At 42.8% G+C, this 21,305-nt stretch overlaps 1 protein-coding gene across 2 annotated transcripts; it reads left to right on the top strand.

Moving 5' to 3' along the window:
• The first annotated feature begins 933 nt into the window (after window positions 1-933).
• On the top strand, window positions 934-13,959 carry LIN7C (lin-7 homolog C, crumbs cell polarity complex component). 2 transcript variants are annotated; one of them, XM_071418307.1, is made up of 5 exons: window positions 934-1,036; window positions 6,164-6,282; window positions 7,392-7,463; window positions 7,808-8,017; window positions 10,512-13,959. In XM_071418307.1, the coding sequence occupies exons 1-5, from the start codon at window positions 976-978 to the stop codon at window positions 10,665-10,667; spliced, it is 618 nt and encodes a 205-aa protein (XP_071274408.1). In that variant the 5' UTR covers window positions 934-975; the 3' UTR covers window positions 10,668-13,959. The 2 variants fall into 2 exon arrangements, with proteins under 2 accessions (XP_071274408.1, XP_071274409.1); XM_071418308.1 differs by lacking the exon at window positions 934-1,036 and adding an exon at window positions 1,100-1,236.
• The last annotated feature ends 7,346 nt before the right edge of the window (window positions 13,960-21,305 follow it).

Below are 21,305 nucleotides of genomic sequence, written 5' to 3'. Positions count from 1 at the left end.
ATTAGGAGCATATAAATACATGTTCTGAAGTAGTCCCCTACTCTTTTCCAGAAGAAACTCACACAGTAAGTATGTCATGCTTGTACTTGCAGTGATTTGAGACAGATGGCAAATTCAATGCATTAGCCCCACAAAGAGATTAAACTGGTGCCAAACAGGAAATACAAAGCACGTCTCGCATTTCACACAGGCAGAACCATATTCATGTGTGTATATATTTGTAGATATATATTACACATAGTAGACATTTTTATGTCCTGTTTGCTATATATAATTTTGTAATTTTTTATATATTTATATCTATTTATAATATATTTTTATATATATTATAAATACATTTAAGTGTATTAATAAGTGTATGTACTTATATAAATATATAATATATAAATATTTTTTTTATTTTATATTAATATATTAAATATATACATGTATTTATATATATTTCTATTTTAAATATGATCTATATTAATATAAAAATAATATATTATTTATATAATTTTAATATTCATGTATGAACATAAAAATATAAATTAATATATTTATTTTTATATAATGTATATATTTTAAAATATTTTAATATATTATACGTATTTATATATAATATATTATTTATATATATATTTAAGTATAATATATATTTGTAGTATTTGTTATATAGTACAATATTGTATAGTGGACCTATGGAGTCCACTGTTTGAAGAAGTTGCAGAACTTTTCTGTCTCTGTGGACACTGTTTTTTCCGCACAGTGTCAAAAACCTTGCTGAAGTCCACGTAGACAACATTTCTCTCTGTGAGTCTGTCTACGTACGTGTGTTTAACGTGATTTACGTATTTAACATTATTTTCGTATTTAACATATGTGCATATCCCATCCCCGGGGGCACTCCGGGCGCACGGAAGGATCCGCCTCAGTGTGGCATTGTGTCAATAGTCCTCAGTCTGGCTAAAGCACGGGGAACAAAACGGAGAGGACATGTTCCACGGCAATTCCCATGGGGATTTGGCATCGCACGGTGCAGAGGAACAGTGTCCAGGTACGCTGGCGGGCACTCGGGCAGCTGCCGGGACCCTGCGGGCCGGCACGGCCGTGGGCGCTGGTCGCGGCTCCCCCGCCCCTCACGGGGCTCGGCCCCTCGGCCGGGCCGCCTCGCATTTCCGGCGTTGCCGCGTCACTTCCGCCGGGCCGGGCAGGAGGAGATGGCGGCGCTGGGCGAGCCGGTGCGGCTGGAGCGAGGTGAGCGCGGCCGCGGCCCGCACGGGCGCTCCTCCGCTCTCCGCTCGGCCGGGCGGCGGCAGCCGTGGAGCCCCCGGCCCGGCCCGGGACCGCGGGGCGGCGGCAGCAGTGGCCGTGCCGCCCTCCCGGCCTGCCGCAGGAGCCCGGACGCGGCTCTCCGCCGGGCGCAGCCGCGGCTCGTTCGAACAGCTGATGGGATTTGAGCCGGGTGCCGTCGCTTCTGGCTCTTGGAAGCGTTTCGGTGGGGCCGACCTGTTGGGCTTTGCTTTGTGCAGCCCCCGGAGGTTTTTCTCCGTTTCGGTTTGCCGCTGAGTTTCCGTGGGGGCACTCGCCTGAGGCCTTCTGTAGCTATGTCTGCTCTGCCTTGGCTGCTGTGAACGCTTCAGCCTGCTCTTACTCAGCCTGCTGTCTCTCGGTTTCTGCTTCTCTCATGGCAAAACTTCATCTGAACACAGCAGAAGTCTTAGAGTTCTGAGTTCAGTCGGTTAGCTGTGTGTTGGGTATAATCGTTTACTTCTTTTGTAGAAGACGGCTGACACATGCAGGGATCCTGCTACATTTGTTCATGGTTGTCTTCTGTTACCCTCTCATATTTGTTTTCGCCCCATTTTTTCCAGTATGTAGTCTTAATTTGTATTGTCAATACAAGTGCTGTGTAACTGAAATGAAGAGCAAAACAGATCAAGTATAGAACCTAGTTGGGTACTTTTGTGTAGTATGTTTGAGAGATTTATCCACGGTTTTTAGGAAACAATTATAAATTTCCTTCAGTGTGATGATCGGGTACTGTGTGAGGCCCACAGATGCTTTTATAGCAATATAGATGATTGGTTTGTCGGTATGGATTTAGGACAGTAGGGACTGGAAAATGAAATTTACATGGGAAATGATTATTGATCATTAGAAATCATGTTTTTGAAAAGGAAAACAGGTGAAGTAGAGGTGGTTGATTGCTCTGACTTTCCCCCCTACCATTCCCACTAGCACCACCACTTTTGCTCTTGCTGCTAGATGTGTTTCTGTAGGTGTATAACACACTGTACATACCCACTTCATTTTTCTGCTGCTATTGTGTTACCTGCTGAGGAGCTCAGTTTTTCTTTTTTTGCCAGCCCTGCTTCCCATCCCACCCGGGAACCCCTTGAGCTGTGTGAGTTGGCCTGTAAACAGCGAGTTATGTAAGGTCTCTGCTTCACACAGCTCATCTACTGTCTCGGCTCAAAGCTTCTTAATTAGGGCAGCTGCTGCAGCAGTGGATTAGTTGTGCTTGGGAGGTCTGCAGATTTAAGGCTCAGGTCCCATCCTTCAGCTCATTACCCTGCCACTGTGCCCTGTCCCTGAAAGCAAACAAATCTGCAGAGTTACTTCGGGATCAGTGGAGCAAAGGAGCTGTTTGGTCTTCAGGCATATTGGTCTTTTTAAGGAAAGAAGAAAAAGAGAGCCTTATTTAAAAGCAAGAGCCTTATTTACAGAAATAGGTAACTGTTAATTGTGTGGGGTTGACTGCACCTAAACTAATGATGAGTCATAATTAGCTTGAAAGTGAAAGTCACTAATGTTGTTGGCATATAGCACGAGAAAAGAGAGAATAGGGTAGAAATGAGCTGATTTTAAATCCGTACCTTATGCTTACCACGAGGGCCACTGGAGATTCTTGTACAGCATCTCCCCAAGTCACCAGAGGGCAGGAATGAAACCAGAGTTAACATTTCAGTCCTTCTTACAGTGTAGTGGTGATGTGCTAGCTGTACACACAGCTCAGGAACCTAGAATGCTTGCACATAAACAGTGCAGCTAATTAATCAGGAGTGTCTGTGAGGGTGCTGTGTTTTTTCTCTTTCTGTGTCTTGGTCACACATGCCATCTTGCTGGCTTTTCCCCCACCACATTCTTTTAGTTTAAATGTTTTCTTTTTTTCAGAATTTCCATCTAGCGATCCCAAAAAATGATTTGTGAAGAGCAGGCAGTGTGGTATAAAAAGGAAGAAAAGGTGAAAAGAAATCCATTATATGTATGGATTCTTTTTTACAGTTAGTTTTATGGTTTGGGTTGTTTAAATTATCCACCTCTGGAGCCACATCTGTGTCGATCCTTGTTGAAATCCATCACTGGGCCACTTGTGTGCTGTTCACTTTGGTCTCTGGTGCTGAACAGTTGGCTGAGCTCTGGTGTCTGTATTGTGAGGAAGACAGCTCTCAGCTGGTCACTCAGGAGGAAGCAAATTACCTCAACACAGTAGTTAGCAGGCTTTTCTTGAAAACTGAAAGAAGGTGTATTTTGCTCTTTATTCCCAGCAAAACACTTTTTTCCTAAAGCAGTATTGCTGGGATAGATGGAATATTCAGCTTTTGACTGGTAGTGCCCAGTGCAGTTCAGTAGAAGAAAGCTGTGCTCAGTTGCACTTCCACACTGGTACAATGGGATCCTCTCAATAACACACAGCAGAGCAGCTGCTGGGAGCACAGTGTCCTGCTGGTGGGATGTGCTGTCTCTGTCTGCCTGAGCAAGAACTGTGGTGTGATAGATGGTTTGAGCACTGAGGATCTGACTCTCATGCTGTGTCTGACTGCTCTGAGTTTTTACTTTATACCAATACTTTGGTCCTTTGATCTGAAAACACCTTTTTTATTGGAGTGTGTCCTCTGCTTTAGTTTCACCTAAAATGAATCCAGTTCAGTGTATCCTAATCACTTTTTGAAAAGCTGATTCTGTGTTCTTAGTCTGTAGTCAATGAAAGACAGAGCTGGTTCCCAAACAAACCAATTTTACCTTAGGGTGAAAAGTGCTGTGTCATTAATGTTTTAGTCTGTTAAGAGATACAGGTAGGAGGCATATCTAACTTAATGACAAAACATGAAGGTGGAAAAAAGATAAATTAGCACTTGAAATTCTGGTGTCTTCATTTCTCCAGCTACTCCTTGTAGCAGTTCATTCTTGTCACCATTGAAAGTTTCTTGCAGAATCCTAATCAAATTGATAGCAAGTTTGTGCATCTTACATCTTCATGTGGTTCACAGACCATAGGCTCAGGAGTGGCTACATGTAGCCTCTATGTGCATGTAATAATCATTTGTCTGCAAACATCTGCAGGTACTGAAATGAATGATAGTGGTGCTGTAGTTGGTAGATAAATGACATTGGTCATTAATCCATGGAGTGCTGTCAGGTTGGAAGTGCTGCTGTTTCCATTTGATCATAGCCCTTCAAGTTGGTCAATGGGCTACTTGATGAATTAAGTGTTATGTTAATCAGTACTGCTGGTGCTGAGCACAGGGGTTACTAAGAATGTTGGTGATTTTGCATCATCTGGAATGTCTTTAATTTCACCAACTGTTTTGGGTTTTGAATGAATTGCGAAATATATATTGGGAAGTAAGCTGTAAATGTGGGGTTTTTGTTAATTTTGCAGTTATACAGGTAGTAACTGTGAAAAATGTGTTCTCTGTAGAACAGGGGATTATTAGTAGCTCATTCAGGTTTTGGTATTGCACTGCTCTGGATAGCTGATGCTTATAAAGCTTGGAAATGCTTGCCAGAAAGTACCAAGTGCACATGGCACATGGAAATATATGGCCATGTTAACTATCATCAGAAATAATTTGAGTCTTGGGGCTATGGTACTTGAGTGTTTTCCCATGAAGGGTTTGTTTCCAGTGCATGGCTGAGCAGTCTGTGTGCTTCAGGTTTGCCTTGTTCACTCAGCTGCATGGCCTGGGCGTGTCTGATAATTCGTGCCATGGACAGAGCACTGCTGTGGGCTGTGTCCTGATTTCAGAGCATGCTACCTTCTCATCCTGTTACAGAACTGGTCTCTTTTTACACTCCTGTTGCAGAGGTTCATGGCTTCTGCACCTCCTCTGTGCTGCCGTGGTACTGCTGAGTAGGTGTGCATTCACATGAAAAATGAGTACCTAGAGGTTAGTTACAGAAAAAAGGAAATAGTGCCTTTGGGACTAGCAGTGTTCCAGACTTCATCCTGTTCTAAAATGATCTGTGCATCATTTTATGTAGTAGATTAATCACTTTTGTGATAAGGAAAGCAATCCTTTCGATCTGCTTTTCCAAGAGACTGTCCTAGTTCTGGTCAAGGACTCCTCTGTGTTTCAGAATAATCACTAATGTAACAGTTTGGAAGTACAAGTGAGGGACGTGAATGTATTCTGCTCTTCTGGTGCTGCCAAGAGAATGTCACATTGCATTTGGTGCCTGTCCTGAGTCATTCTGGTCTGGAGTCAAATCCTTCATGGAGTTCATTACACAGAGCAGCATTTATGAGAAAATGGACAATGCCAACTCTTAGGAACAAATTTCAAGGGACTGAAAGAGGCTTGGGGTTCAGGATTCTAGACTATGGAGATGTTGTCTCTCAGCTGAGAATATAAAAAGGAGTTCTGCTGGTTTTATAAGCACTTGAGGAGGGAAAGGAAATAGACCAGATGGTTTTCAGCCCTCTTCTATGGGCAGTATTGAATATACCTTATTGAGCTGATTTTTGAATATAAAAGGGATGTTAGCATATTTGTTAATATTAAAATATTATAATATTTCATAATGAGCATATTTGATAATATTAAGTGTGTGTTAACAAATTGCCGTCCATAGAGTATTTGGAAGAGTACACTCCCAATACTTTAATACACATGCCAATATTTCAGTCCTTTGAGGACACATTGGATTGTCTTTGCAATATGCATGTCAGTGTTGTCCAGATATGTCCAGGTTGTTTTTGTGGCTGATTTATAACAGGCTGAAGTAGTGTTGTATTGTAGCCTTTTGTAAAGACATGGTTTTATGGGTAACAAAACTTAAAGCACAGTTTTAAAGTGTATGCAAGTGCACACCCACAGACTGCTCCCTTAATTAAAAAAGGTACCTTGAGATTCCTCAGGCATTCCTCATTACCAGTGCTTTATTTTTTTTTTCATAGACATCTGCAGAGCAATTGAATTGCTGGAAAAGTTACAGAGAAGTGGAGAAGTGCCACCACAAAAGCTACAGGCTTTGCAAAGGGTTCTGCAGAGTGAATTCTGTAATGCTGTAAGAGAGGTAAGTTAACTTGATGGAACAGTTACCTTCAGTCCAAGTCCAGTATGATTTACTTTTTGCTTTTTGTGCTCACTGCAGTAAGCTGATTTTGAACTTGATAAAGCAGCATTTAATTTGCAGAGCTTAACAGAACAGGCCTTACTTTTAAGTAATTTCAAAATAAAATAATTTGGGACACCATAGGTGTATAAAATAATGGTTTAGTAGCAAATCACTTCTTAAAGGTTATTTTGAGAGACTGCTCTTACTGGCAGCTAGCAGGATATTTTCCAGTTGGTTTGTAAGAACAGACCAAGTACCAATTGCCTATGTAAGGCAAAGTACCAAATGCTGTTTTTAAGCCAAATCCACACCATCTTTAGGTGGAGTCTTGTGCCACCTCATCTTCATCCCAAGTATTGTTTGGGAGACTTGTAGGTGATTGGATGTGCCTTGCTATTGCTGTTGCTTATGTTAATACTGATGATAACAGCTGGAATGATTTTTAAAGAACCTGTTTGTAGACACAGGTGTCATGTTGATGTTTTCATGCCATTGAGGACACTGTACTTGTTGCTTAGCAGGTATAAGTGGTTGGCAGGGAGACGAGATGTGGGTTAGCCTGCAGTGGAAGCACCTCCTTAGCATTAGTATCCTTATTGTCTCTGTGTTTTCAATCCTTGTTTTTCCCTGAGATGCTCAGTTAGTTGCTAAAGTTGAAGGAAACTTTGGGAGCTTTTGGGGAGGGATGGGCAATCAGCAAAGCCTTGAAGAGCAGCCCTGAAGTGTTTTTGTGTGCATCCATGTTGAACAATTCCACTTGAATCCAGCAAGAGAAAATACCTGGAGTGAGGTGTGGCAGCCCAGCCATGAGCATTCCCTGAATACTGGTGGGGCCTGGGTCCTGTGCAAGGGGGGGAGCCTTGGGCTGAGACTGAGCAGCAGAAATACTGAGAGAGTTGTTTCTTCAGAGAGTGTTAGATGGCCTGTTCTTGTTGTGAGTCAGGGAGCAACGTTAGAGGTGTGTGCTTTTAATGTACACAGTTCTGAGTTGCACCTGATATTTTGTTACATGACCTAAGCAGGAAAATATCTGTTTTACTCATGCTGGCACTGTTTTGTCTCTAAAGGTGTATGAGCATGTGTATGAAACTGTGGATATCAGCAGTAGCCCCGAAGTCAGAGCTAACGCAACAGCAAAGGTAAAAGCCAAACCCTAACTTGCAAAAAATGCAGTAGTTCATTACTTTAGAAGCAGAAGATGATATAAAATTCAAAAGGCTATTATCTAGATGGCTGATAAAATGGATAAGCTTAACAGGTTATTAAAAGGTATAACAAGACTCGTGTTTTTTCATTTCTTTCATTTCAATTTTATTCTTGGAGTTGTGAATTTTTCATGCTAGTGTTGATAGGTAGGGAATTGTCTCATTTGTCTTAACATGTGAGTACTTTGAGATGAAATACATTTTCAGCCTGCTCACTGTGCCTAGCTAAAGGGACTGTATTCCATTTCCTAAAAATGACAAAATCTTGTTTCTCACAGGCCACAGTAGCTGCATTTGCTGCTAGTGAAGGTCATTCTCATCCCAGAGTGGTTGAACTACCCAAAACAGAAGAAGGCCTTGGCTTCAACATTATGGGAGGCAAAGAACAAAATTCTCCCATTTATATCTCTCGGATTATCCCTGGAGGCATAGCTGACAGACATGGAGGCCTGAAACGTGGAGACCAGCTGCTTTCTGTCAACGGAGTGGTAGGAGCTGCTGTTCTCTTTCTGTGTAGCAGTGGCTGCTTGTTTCCACTTGAGGGGGCACAGAGAACACATGGCACTAGCTCCTTGTTCTTCTGATCTTGGCAAAGGACTCTCTTTTTGCCCTTCCAAAACAAATTTGCTTAGGTTTCTGTGGAGTTGTGTGCATTGAGAGTTTTGGGATTGTGCTTTGGTTACCTGTCTCAAAAAGGAGCTGTACTGTCTATATCAGTATTTCAGATTTTGAGGGGTTGTATAAATGTAGTCAGAGAATTTTGTAAAATACAAGCTGCCTTCCTTTTTAATCCATGTTTCATGATGCAGATTTCTACTAATAAAGTTTTCTGCACCTTCTAAGGTTGATAGTAAATTATGCTATGTTGCTTTTGGCTGACCAGATTGTCATTTTTCCATAGTGAAAATGCTACTGCATGATGAAAGCTGTAATGAGATGGAACTACAAGGTGGTGTTACCTTGTATGGTATTTTTTTATCCTTCCACTTCACTATACTGAGCTTCAGAAGCAAGCTTTTTACTGTGTTTTAAGAATTGTGTGTCTGAGGTGCTGATGTGATTTTTTTTTTTTTTGTAAGCATCCTCTTCTGAAGAACCAAAAATATAAAAAGTAAAACAAAGGGAGACTGGAAAGGAAAGGTTATGGGCAGGCTTTGACTTGAGACAGCTTTCAGTCACATGCATGTAAATATCTCCCAAGCACTTGCTTTTATTTACAGAGAGGCTCTATGCAGGCTTAAAATTAATATTCTTATTACATCTGTAAACCAAGTTTTATCTTAAGACTGAGGGTCAAACTAGATTCTGGGGGGTTTTGACTCCTGAAAGGAACAGTGCCTGGGTACAGATCCTGGGTGTCTGTACTCAGGAGCTCCTGGCTGGCACAAACCTCTGACATACCTGACTGTCACCTGGGACTCCAGCTGTCCTCTCCAAGAGGCAGGAGAGAAATCAGCTCTACTGATGCAACTGTGCTTGCCTTTGCCTTCTGTTATTGGGGAACATGTTGGCACTGGTGCCAAACTGCCCTCAGATGGGGCCTTCCTCACCCACAGAGTCTCTTAAGGACAGCAAAACCACCACCCCACCCAAAACTGAGCCTGATCATCAGGCAGCTGGGACAGCTAGCAATGGCTCTCTGTGTGCATGCACTTGTATAAATATATATGTAGCCCTGGTAAGAATGCAGCAAGTGCAGAAATTGCTGTCCAGAATGCTGCTGTATTCAGAAAATCCTTGCCCTCTGGTATTTACAGGTGGAATCATCATAATACATGACAGGCATTTTCTTGTGATTGTAATTCATACTTGAGTAATAATAATAGAAAATGCCACTGCCAAGACTGCAGGGAATACAACTGAAAAACAAGTTCATTTTTTTCAGGTGGGAGATCTCTGGTGTACTTCAGAATTTAGGTGTTTTCATAGAATTAAACAGCTCCACAACCCTTTTATTACTAGTTTTAAACAGAGCAGCCTAAACATCCGCTTGAATAACAAAAAGGAAAACTTTTGGATGTATGTGGTTGTCTAAGTCTGGTAGAGGAAAATTAACTTGGGGTTTTTTAACTGATGTTTTTCTTTCTGTAAGTAACTTTATAGTAACAGGGAAGCCCTCCAGTCAACAGGTGCATCACCTGCCTTCTAGCTTCTAATAGCACCAGTGGGAGGTGGGCTTGGAGTGGTCCTGTCATTGTGTTTGATAAGTTTGGCAGAAAAGTGTTGCTGATAAAATACCTGCTGTGCAGGAACGTATTGGATGCCATTTTTGACAAGTGTTGCTTAAAAATTCTAATGAGATGAATCTAGATAACAGGTGATGTAATATAATCTAAGAAATTCTGAGAGTTGGTATAGGAAAGCATTTTTATTGTGGTCTTCTGAGTTGGGTCAGGCTATTGATAATGAGTTGAGAGGAAATTACCTGGAGTGGTGTGGGTTTGCTGGGAGACAAGTGGAGCAACACACTGCATGTTAGTTGCTCCATTGCAAGCAGCCAGCATGCACTGCTCTGCCTTGTTGTGATGCCAGGTAGCACCAAGAGGGGCAGTTATCTTGCAGCTGGCTGTGTCAGTTTATTTAGCAAATTGAGGGTGGCTAAACTTAAAATGCATGCAAAAAAAAGAAAATTAATATCAAATTTTAAGTAAGCCTTCTCCTGAAGCTTTTGGTATTTGAGTGTAATTTCATAATCAACTAAGGTTATCATTGCAGAATTTTCAGAATTGTTCAGCATAAATTAAAAGTTTTTGCACTATTCTTTTGCTAATAGTAATTAGCATTTTTATCCTCACCTCACTTGGTTTGTTCGAATGTAACTCCTGAAATTGTGTTACATTGTCCTTATGCAGTCCTGAAAATAGGGTACATATAAATCAATACATCAATAGAATGGCTTGTGCTTACATAGAATTGTACACAGAGTGTAAGAATCAGTTTCCATGTGTGCCTTAGTAACAGTAGCTGGTTTGTGCTTCACAGAGCGTGGAAGGGGAGCACCATGAGAAGGCAGTGGAACTGCTGAAGGCAGCTCAAGGCAAGGTGAAGTTGGTCGTGCGATACACACCAAAAGTCCTGGAAGAAATGGAGTCAAGGTTTGAAAAGATGAGATCAGCAAAACGAAGGCAGCAAAATTAACACTGTGTGCAATAACTTAAAGAGAAAATATATATTCCTTTTGCATTTTGTAGTTTCTTTGTGACTCGGTTGATCCAATGCCTGTCCTCAAACCCTGTCCTTTTCATAGCATCGTGGAACAGTTCAGGTGGGAGGGACTGGATCTAGTCCATGCCCCATTGCCCAGCTGAGAGGAGGGCCAGCTGGAGCAGGTTGCTCAGGAGTGTGACAAGCTGAGTTATTCAGTATCTCTAAGGATGGAGACTCCAGAAGATGACTGGGCAGTCTGTTCTAATGTTTTGCTCTCCCTTACACTATGAAGATCCATTCCTATGTTTAAGTAGAGCTTCTGTTGTTTCCACTTGTGCTCCCTTCCTCTTGTCCATCCCTAGATTTACTGGGAAGAGTTAGGCCCTTCCTTCACTCCTCCCTCTCAGGCATTGGCACAGACTGGTGAGATCACCTGAGCCCTCTCTTCTCCAGGTGAGAGAGACAATCCCAGCTCTCCCAAGTTCTCCTTGTCTGTAAGCTACTCCAGTCACTTCACCACCTCTGTGGCCCTGAACTGGATTCACTCTCGTGTGCCCGTTTCTGTGTTGGGCTGGGGAGCCCAAAGCTGTCCCAGTGCTCAAGCTGTTCTCAGGAGGACTGAGCAGAGGTGAAGAGTGCCCTCCCTCAGCCTGCTGGCCGTGCTCCTTCAGTGCAGAGCAGGGCACTGTGGGGTTTCCTTGCTGCAGGGGCCCCTGGTGCCTCCTGGCTCGCTGCTGTTCTCTGCAAGGCTGTCTGCAGCTGCTCGCTCCCCAGTCTGTGCTGCTGGACAGGGCTGTTCCCCCCGTGTAGGACTTTGCACTTTGCTGACCTTTGCCCGTTTCTCCAGCCTGCTGAGTCCCTCTGAAGGGTTTGCTGAGGGTGATGTGTGCCAGCCCCTGGGCTGGTGTTAAAAACCTGCGGAGTGTGAACCCTGGCAGGGCCCTGGCTGCTCTGGTGGGGGCTGGTACCCAGCAGGACACTTGGCCCCTGAGCACAGCAACCCTCAGCAGCTCAGCCAGTTCCAGAATGTCTGCAGTCTCCTTGTGCCCCACGGGTTAGGAGGAATGTGTAGGTTTAGAATGGCCTGAAATGCCCTGGGGAAGCATATATGGTGATATTTCTCTTGGCTTTTTTAGTAAGTCTTGTGTCAGACTTTTAAGTGACAAAGTGATTTTACAGATTTTTTTCAAAGGCATTAAATAAGACATAGTTGTACAATCAGCATCCCTTTTTTCCTGCTTTCTTTTGACATTGCCTAGCTTAGAATCGGCTGGGGGTTTTGCTAACTGACTTTTTTTAAAAGAAGAAGATTCTTATGTAGCAGTATTTTGGCACTTTTCTTAGGGATATGTTGTATGTCAACTACAAAATGTAATCACAATCTACTGTGTAGCTGGTAACAATACCAGATTTTGTAATGGTTTTGGTAAGTACATTGTTTTTACACTTCTGCTGAATTATAATTCACTACTCTGGAAATTGTATTACCTCTCCTGTAAATAATTTACAGTTGGTGTTCTTATATAATGATGTTGTAATAGCCAACATTTACAAATTTGCAACAATCATTCCTGTAACTTACATTATTTTGTACCAATTTTAAAGCAGTTATGGGGAAAAACATGATTGCTGTTTGCAGTTCTGGATTGACTCTCTAGATGTATTTTTATATTGAGAAACAGAAGATATGTAAATGCAGTGCAAAAGAAGTCCAGATATTCCCCTGACTTTCTGCTGTGTAAAAGAATTATTCCTCTTAATTGTCATACCATTCTTGTCTTTCTATTATCTTCTGTTGTAGTCTTACTTTCATATTGAATGTATTGCTTCTGGAATTAGTACCTAAATTACTGATTGCTATTGAGTCTTATATGCCAGGTTACTGTGACATGTCAGCTTGTCTGGGGTTTGAGTACTGACTGCTTCTGACTTGGGGGATTCTTGTTTGTACTGCACAATCACAACTGCTCAATGAGGACATCTCCATCTGTGGACAGCTGCTGTCTTAGCTCATGGATGTTTGATGGTGCCATGGGTTTTGTGTACCATTTGGAAAATTTCTGGACACAGATCCACTTTTGGGAACTTAGAAGGTTTGATGCTGTACTTGTGTAGTTCAGGTTCTGGGTTTGGGTCTTTAACTACACCTTTTGAAGAGTTAACTTCCTTGTCTACTGGGTATCAGTTCACTTGTATGGCAGCTATGCATACATCCTAATTGACTGTTAGTAATATGATTTTTAGAGGCTTAAACTGACAAGTGCAGTTCTTGCTGTGTGGCTAATCCCTAGTCTTATTTCACATGAAGCAATATGTGAAAGAAGGGAAAAGTAATAATCTAAAAATGACAGCTTGAAGCTTGTGCTTTGTCAGTTGATCTATTTGAACAGAAATTGTGGTTGCTATGGGCAGGTGAGAAATGTGACTGCTTTCTGCATGTCTGTAAGCATGGTAAGCCTGCAAAGAGACCTTTGGGAGATACTGGTAATTTGAAAATGCAGTATAAATATTTATCAGTTAGATGACATTGAGCACTGAATTGCATGGTTGGTTTTATGTCATAGGCCTCTTTCACAAGGCCTCATGTTGCTGATACAACCATGTTGTTGAATTGTATATTTTTATGGAACAACTAAATGTTTAAAGTATTGAGACCAAAATCACTAGTTAGACCAATTGTGGATGTGTTTTAATTTAATTGTTAATTAGTAGAGATATGTTTTAGAGCCATAGATAAATATATATATTACAGAAAGGTATGGATACAAGATAGGAATGTTCATTTTACATACCATGTCCCTTATATTACTGAACAGGGTGTGTTTTGTTACTCTGATGAAATATTTACTTCACTGCACCTAGAGCTGCTAAATGCAGTAGCATTTTGATTCTGAATTGTAGCATTTGGTTCTGGTTTGGCAACTACTACAAAATGTGGAGGCGTACCTGGGCATATAAATAGTATGTATAGAGTTTGATAAAATGTTTTTAAATTGCAGTAACAAAAAAAATAAATAACAGCCAGCTAATTAATAATCATTTTTGATGCTACAAGAACCCTTTATTAATAAGGAAAGGGTTGATTAAAATATGCCTAGAAACCTGATCTCTGTTACTACTGAGCAGTGCCTGTACTGTGTTAATGTGCAGTCCCTACACACTTCTCACACATGGGTATACCAACATATTAAGAACTGTCATTTCTGCAAGTGACTTCTGCATCTGTTGCTGCTGTGAAGGATCTTTGCGTTTATCAACAGAAAAATAAAAATTCAGTCTCACACCATTGTGTTTGTGTGTTTTTCTTCTGACTTTCCATTTCGAGTCCAGGTTCCAGACTGCTTTAATTGGCTGTTTATAGTCTCTAGGGCATAACATAAACACCTGGGAGTGTTTGGGCATCCAAAGAGAGAAACTTGAAATCTCTGTTCCGTTGTCTCCTGGTGGCTTTTGAATTGTCCCTTTTCTACCCAGTGTTTGGTCATTGGCTGGGGAAGGAGTGCTATAAAGCATCTGTAATAGTTAGAACCTTTTGCACTTTTGAGAAGTCAGCTACATAAAGTCAAAGATGCATATATTATTCTGAGTCAGATATTACCTTTTAGTTGTTTGAATCAAGTATCTCATTCTGGGTCAGATATTTTAATTGTTTGAATCAAGTATCTTTAAAGTTACGAGATATTGAATTTCTGTAAGTCCTTCAAAGGACAGTTCCTAACATTGTTGGTAAAATGTTTCAAGAGTTATGGACTGAGGTTGACGTAGAGAAAATGTTTCAGTTTTGAATGTAAAACAAGTTGGGGTGTTGTTGATTTTTTTTTTCACATTTAAGTAGGCTGGACTGTGATTTGAAAATACATGGAGAAATGTTATGTGAACATTTGATGTTGATAGGAAATAAAAACACATTTTCTGTTTTATTTAAAAACCAAGTAGTTACAGTGCCCTGACTTACGACAGTGAAGTAAGTCAAAAAGCAAAGCTGGAATTAAATTGGTACAAGGAAAGGGTGGTAGGTAAACACTGGAATTCCAGGGGAATGGTGGATAAGGTGCAGTTGGAGTTTCTGTGATTGTCTTCTAAAATCCTGGTGAGAAGCTGATTTCAGAGGTAAGTGGGGTCTGCAGTGTTCACTTTTACAGAGGAGTTGTCCCAAGTCTGGAGAGTCTTGTAGGCACAGAGTTTGTGGTGATTGGAGTGGGGCTGTGGCTGATCCCAGATTGGTGCAGCTGTGCAGGACAGGTGAATGCTATTGAAGGTGAGGGGCCATGGAGTGCCCAGGGGTGCTGAGCAACCACACAGGAAGCAGAGGGCACACAGTTTTAATTCTAAACTGCCCTTTAAAATTAAGTTAGAAATAATTTCAAGCTTTGATGTGTTACTGTTTCCTGTTTTAGAGACAAGTCAGGTTTCGAGTGACAAAATCATGAAAATTAAAACAAGCTCTGTATTCATCTTTGTTGGCTTTAATTGTGTGGTTGGTTGGGATTTTGGGGGGCAGGGGTGAGTAAATTAGGCGTTGTATTGGTAGCCAAAGGTTTAAAGTAAGTCTGCACAGTTGCATGCTGACAACTTCTTTCCCACTCCTCAAAGCAGATCCCTTCCCCAGCGCAGCTGTGCAGGTGCCTGTGCCCCTCAGGTAAGAGAAGTGCCACCAGGGCAGTGGTGGCAGCTGTCCCTGCCCGTGGCAGGGGGTGAGCTGTAAGGCTCCTTCCAAACCATCCCATGGTCAGGCTGCCCACTGCTGCTCGGGGTTGGCTGGGGGTGGGAAGCAGGGGAAGGTGTCTGACATATGGGGGCTTGATGCTTTCTGCCTTCCTCCTGCTTTCATACGGGAACACTGAGGTGTTTTGTGCTGTCTACTTACACTGCAGTGCCTCTAAAAGGTGCAAAATACAAACTAAAGCCTGTTCTTTTATTACAAAAACTTTGTAGCTGGAATACAGACTGACATGAATATTGGACTAAACCCTGAATTTAATTTCCAGTAGTTTTGTCCTAAGTTGCTTTTTAATTCCTGTGTAGCTACCTAATTTCAGCTGATGACTGGGTTAGAGTGACAAGATAATTTGTTATGATGCTATTACTGTGTCCCTCTTTTTTTCAAGGGGAACACATGGTACTGGAGAAACTCCAGAGTAAACTCTAGACAGCAGAAGACCTGACCCATCTAGGCTGAAAAAACTCCCAACAACAAAGAAAGAACAAAATAATAAAAATAACAACCCTCCATGCTCACTTTTTGAGCTGTCCTCTCTTTTGGCTTTGCTCTATCCAATCAACAGGCCAAACTACAAAACACTTTTTGCTGTGGCTCATCCAGGTAAGGCATGCACAGGGACAGGTAATAGAGACTCTCTACCATTGGAAGTTAAGCATTGTTTACATAGCAAACTGTCATATTTATTCATAAGCAATTTTTCAATTAATTTTCTCTCAGAATTCTATTTAACTTGTATGGTTTTTCTTCAGTCTACATGTGCTATTTCTAAAGTGTGGATTTTAGTGGTCTTGCTTGTCCTCATTAGTTTTTCTTGTTTTACAGAGGCATGAAGTAAGTATTGGCAAACAAATTTCCTGGGCAAATTTTTGACTCTACCAAATTTTTTTTTTCCCAATAATTTTTCTGAAGCTTTAAATTGCTTCTGTATTTGTGCTACACTAAGGTTTGGCTCTTTACCATCATTTTCTTAACAAAACTTTGAACTTGACTGAGCCTTTCTTTTGCCACTTGTTTCCAGAAGTGACTTTCAGTTCTACTTCACCTGAGTAAAAGTTTCAGCCTTTTTTGTGGCAAGAAATGTACTTCCATTTTAAAGAGAGCTTGTTTTGTCAGTGCAGCTATTCCAGAGTGATCTTTCTCCACACACAGCAGCTCTGTGTCATGTTCTCCAGCATAACTAATTTCCTGGTGTCGTGGTTTAACCCCAGCCCAAGCCAGCACACCGTGGAGGCAGAATGCAAGTGCTAATTGAATTTCCCAGCAGTGTGGGGCTTAGTAGCAGCAGCAGCAGCTTTTGCTGTGATGCCTCTTTGACAGTTTGCATGAATCCTTCAGGCCCATTTCCAGCCCCTTGGAGCTTATTTTTGTCACTAAACAGATAAAATTTCAAGCTGCTCTAAACTGCATACATCTCTGTGTTTACATCTGCATAGTGAACCGGGTCTGGGCCGTCCTTAGGGAGGGGAACAGCCCTTGGGGCACATCCTGCCACATCAGCATTTCTGATGGAGGATGGTTGGGATGGGTGAAACCAGGGGTGAAACAGCTCACCTTGCAGGACTGACACACTGACTGCGTTTTTATCCCAATTTAGAAATTGAAACCTCCATGCAAATCCCTGTTTTTTCTGTAAAGTCAAAGAAATTCTTAGAGGAACACAAAGTTTTTATCAGAACTGTGATCTTCACATTCCCGTTCCCCTGCCATCCTCTTCCCTGCACAGCTCTAGCAGCAGGAGTTCTGATGCTCCAGTCTACCTTCACTTTGTGTTTATTTTTGTGTCCATGTTTCAGGTTTTAATCTGCATGCTCTTCCACTTCAGACTCCCATTCAATCCAAATGAATTTGTGTCGCTGAAGCAGGGTTTTGTCAGAAGCAAGTACCTTGTGGAACAGTATTGTGGCAATAGAAGGAAAAAAATGCCATGTCCATACTTTTGTGTTTTCCCTCTATGTTTGTCAAGCTTTCCTGATGCCTTTTCACCAAATGTCTGACAGAAGTTTCAAAGCCCTTTGCCTGTACATCAGGCACCAAATCCTGGAGATGCTTCACAGTAATAAATCAGTTTATGGTGCTTCCCATTTTCCCTGAAGAAGAACAGAGAATAGTTTCTCCACCAAATAGTTTCTCCACAGCTCAACCAAAATGAGCTAGTTTTATCTATTTTTTTATTGACTTGATAGTTTGGCCCTCATCTTCTTCACCTTGTTTAAAGCATCCCTCAGGATTTTTCTCTTTTTTGCAGGTTTTTTGAGTTGTGGGGTTTTTATTTTTTAATTTAATTTAATAAGCTAAATGTTGCCTTATGCTGTATTTTGGGGGATGCTTCTTGGGATTTGTGATATTAAGGATTGCTTCAGACCAGATTTTTAAATTATGGTAATTTCAAAATCCACAGTATAATTTTTAGTTAAATAGGTAATTTAGTAAAATATGGCCGTATTTTTTTAAGCTTAAAAATATCTTAGCATGTAGATCTTTCTTACAAAAATAAACCAGCTTTACAGAAGATGCTAGGGTTTTATTTATTAAGGAAAATAAAATCAATAAATGCCTGCAAGTAGGTGTCTGCCTAAGCAGAAAGTGAGAGAAATGGGAGTTGTTGATGGAGAGGAAAGAGCAATGATCCATCATCAGTACCAGCAAGGGAGAGGCAGAGGTTGAAAAACTAAAATTAATACTTTGCCAGTGTGAGTTCCAGACTAACTGGAAGCAGCAAAGCTGTATTGGCTGGATAAAAAGGGGAAGTGGATTGCTCCTAGGACAGGAGTTTCAAATGTGGTGACTTTTGAGAGCTGCACTAAGGAAAGAAATGTCGAGTGGTGCTGCTAAAAGAAAGAGAAAAATTGAAATCAGGCAAGGATAAGGAGGAAAAGCTAGACCATTCCAGTGCTTCAAAGCATGCAGGGAAATAAAAAAGCTCTGCTATTCTGCTTTTACTGGGGCCCTTTTGTCCAGAGAACTTCTGGGGACACTGTAGGGTACCACTGCTGCTGTACAGAGTAACTCCATGCTACTGTTTGTCTTCCAAAATCCAGGCAGGCACCGAGGGCCATTTCTGCTCCCATTATCTTTGCTTAGTGAAGTGAGACTATTTGCAGAGTGAATGTAAGTGCTTTGCTATTTTTCTTTGCCAGTAGTAGAAGAAAAAGGTCACTTTTTCTTGTGGGGATTGGTTTGGATCTGTTTTGTTGCAGGAAGTTGAGAGAACTCCTTTGAGTTTTTTTTCCCCCTCTGTTCTGGCTGCTGCTCCTCCTCTGCTATCCCTGAGCACAGGCACAGAAAGTGACATGAATGCATGGTGGCTTTGGCCCTGACATTTCTTAGAACAACACGGCTTTGACAGCAGCATTTCTCTGCCAAGAGCAGCCAGGGAGGACAAAAGATAACCCAGTGTCTGTACTTACAGCAAACATTGGTACTTTTATAGCACACAGGGGTAGCTTCCACTTTGAGAACTTCGTATTTCTCACAAGGTACAGGACAAGCACACAGCCTGGTATTAAAGGGACCTCACCTTTTCATAGGTAAGTGATGATGTTCATGGAAAATCAGCGCATCAGGAACAGGATTCCTAAATGCAAGAAAATAACCATTTTTGCAACGAGATAAAATAATCATAACACTTTTAGAAGGGTTGAAACACTTCAGAAAAGTTGAAAAATGATGAGAAATGTAGGAGATGGTGGTGGTGGCTGGAGGATCTGTACTCCTTGGGTCCTCACTGTGCACTGTACTTTCTTGGGCACAGACAATTTTAAATCTTCAGGTCCTTACCATTGACATGCCTGATTTTTAATTTTCACCAAGTGACCGTTTTTAAAGCAGAGACATCTTGCTTTTTTTTCCCTTGACCTCAGTCAGCTCAAGAAAGGTGTGATCAGCACAGAGCTCAGCCCTGCATGGGGTGTCCTCTGCGATGTCAGTGGTGTCACAGGGAGCCCTTGGAAGGTGAAGTGTGAGGGATGAGCTCCTCACCTCCTGGCTGAGCAGCAGTGCCAGGCCAGGGCTGCTGGGGACACTGTCTCTGCACTGTGTGACGGGGCCTGCCTCATCCCTGGCCTCTCTGCCTTACCACCTACTTGCAGGTATTCAGGATTTCTCATCTGCAACTGCAGGAACTTGAAGTGAGTGCCACCAGGCCATGTGAGACCCTTGGCCAGGTGCTTTGACTATGGACTAAGGCCCAGTTACCACTGCAGATCTGCTCCTGGCTTTAGGGGAGCTGGCAGAGCTCTGTGTGTGCAGGGTGGTGGGGTTCAGCCCATTTCTGCTGTGGCAGGGGCAGGTGGTCAGCCACTGAGCCCTGTCTGTGCTTCTGTCATTTATTTACCTGCAGGATGGACAGAGGGGTGTTGTGGGATCATATCTGCAGGAAAATGGACATGTACTGAATGAACCAGCCTGATCTGTGGGATCATAGCTACAGGAAAATGGACATGTACTGAATGAACCAGCCTGATCTGTGGGATCATAGCTACAGGAAAATGGACCTGTATTGAATGAAGGGTGTTGTGGGATCACATCTACAGGAAAATGGACATGTACTGAATGAACCAACCTGACCCTGTAGGATCACATCTACAGGAAAATGGACATGTACTGAATGTACCAGCCTGACCTTCTGCAACTAAAGAACGAGGTCATCTTTGGGGATAAAAAAGCTGATGATGTAAGAAGAAGAGTTGCTGACAGACAAAGGGGTGTCAACCCAAGTGAAATGACACTTGCAGCTTCTACCAATTAGAATAAGAGAAAGATGTGAGCTGCCTGGTGGACAAAACAGAGCTGCCAACCAGGAGATGAGTGGACAAAGCGGAGCAACAAATCGAACAACGTGTGACTGTGTAGACCCAAGGTAAGAAGTAAATAATGTTTAGAAGCACAACAGCTTTTGCTTGATTCACATTGAATCTGCAGTGTCCTTTGCCTTCTCTCCTCAGGGTCCCTGCCTAGCTGCTGGGGTCTGGGGGCGTTTAGGCTGGGCTTTTTGGGCTGGGCTTTTTGGGCTGGGCTTTTTAGGCTGGGCCTAGCATCCAGCCCAACACAGGTGCAGGTTGAAGCAGGTGCCGTGGCTGTGCACCAGAGCATGAGCCTGTGCCCCAGCCGGGCTTTCTCCAGCTGGATCTGCCGGCTCAGAGCAGGCCAGCACTGAGAGGTTACCCAAGGACTGCTGTGACATCCTGTCCTGGTTTAGGGTAAATTTGGGAGAAAAGCAGTGATTGTGGTGATTGCGTGCGGGTCATGGTGCGTGAGTGAGTGAAGCTAATGCGGTGGGCTCATTCCTGGTGGTGGCTGCAGGGTAGAAGCGTCCAAAAAAAAGCGTCTCAAAAAAAGGCAGGTGATGGAGGGCACTAACGACGAGGTTAGATAGGGTTTCCGTTTTGTTTAGTGCTGTTTTTAAGGTAGGTAGGGGAAAAGCAGGCAGAAGGGCACAGATTTGGTAGCGATGTGTGAGCTGTACAGCAGCAGGTACCACGGCAGTGCTTTGTGCGGGAAGGGAACGGTTCTTTCACAGCAAACCGGTTCTGAGGAGAGCCTGTGCTCAGTCACCACAGCTTTGGGAACAGCAGTGAGAAGTGCTTTTGTGTCCCTGGGGCAGCCGGACGGCATGGCCCCCGTTCTCCCTCCCAGGGCATGGGTGGGCCATGCTGGCAATGTTCCGGTCCCGGGCCCTGAGCGGGGCGGCTTTATCTCCTGCCGTGCATTGTCTGGGCCCGGCCGGGGTCGGTGCCTGCCGGCTGCGGGGGAACGCGGGCCCAGGCGCCCGCCCGCTCCTGCCGCGGCAACACAAGGGCTGGAAATGGTGTCCTGAGGTGCCGGGGGCCGGCGCTGCCCTGGTTCGCAGGCCGGCCCTGCCGCGGTTCTGCCCCGCTCGCTCGGGTTTCCTGGGCCCGGGGGTCCCG

Source organism: Agelaius tricolor, unplaced genomic scaffold (genome assembly GCF_023055355.1).
Source record: "Agelaius tricolor isolate 1412-34295 unplaced genomic scaffold, bAgeTri1.0.p SCAF_82, whole genome shotgun sequence".
Taxonomy (NCBI): Eukaryota; Metazoa; Chordata; class Aves; order Passeriformes; family Icteridae; genus Agelaius; species Agelaius tricolor.
The sequence above is the reverse complement of the archived record's forward strand: the minus strand, read 5'-3'. Positions and strand labels throughout refer to the sequence as shown.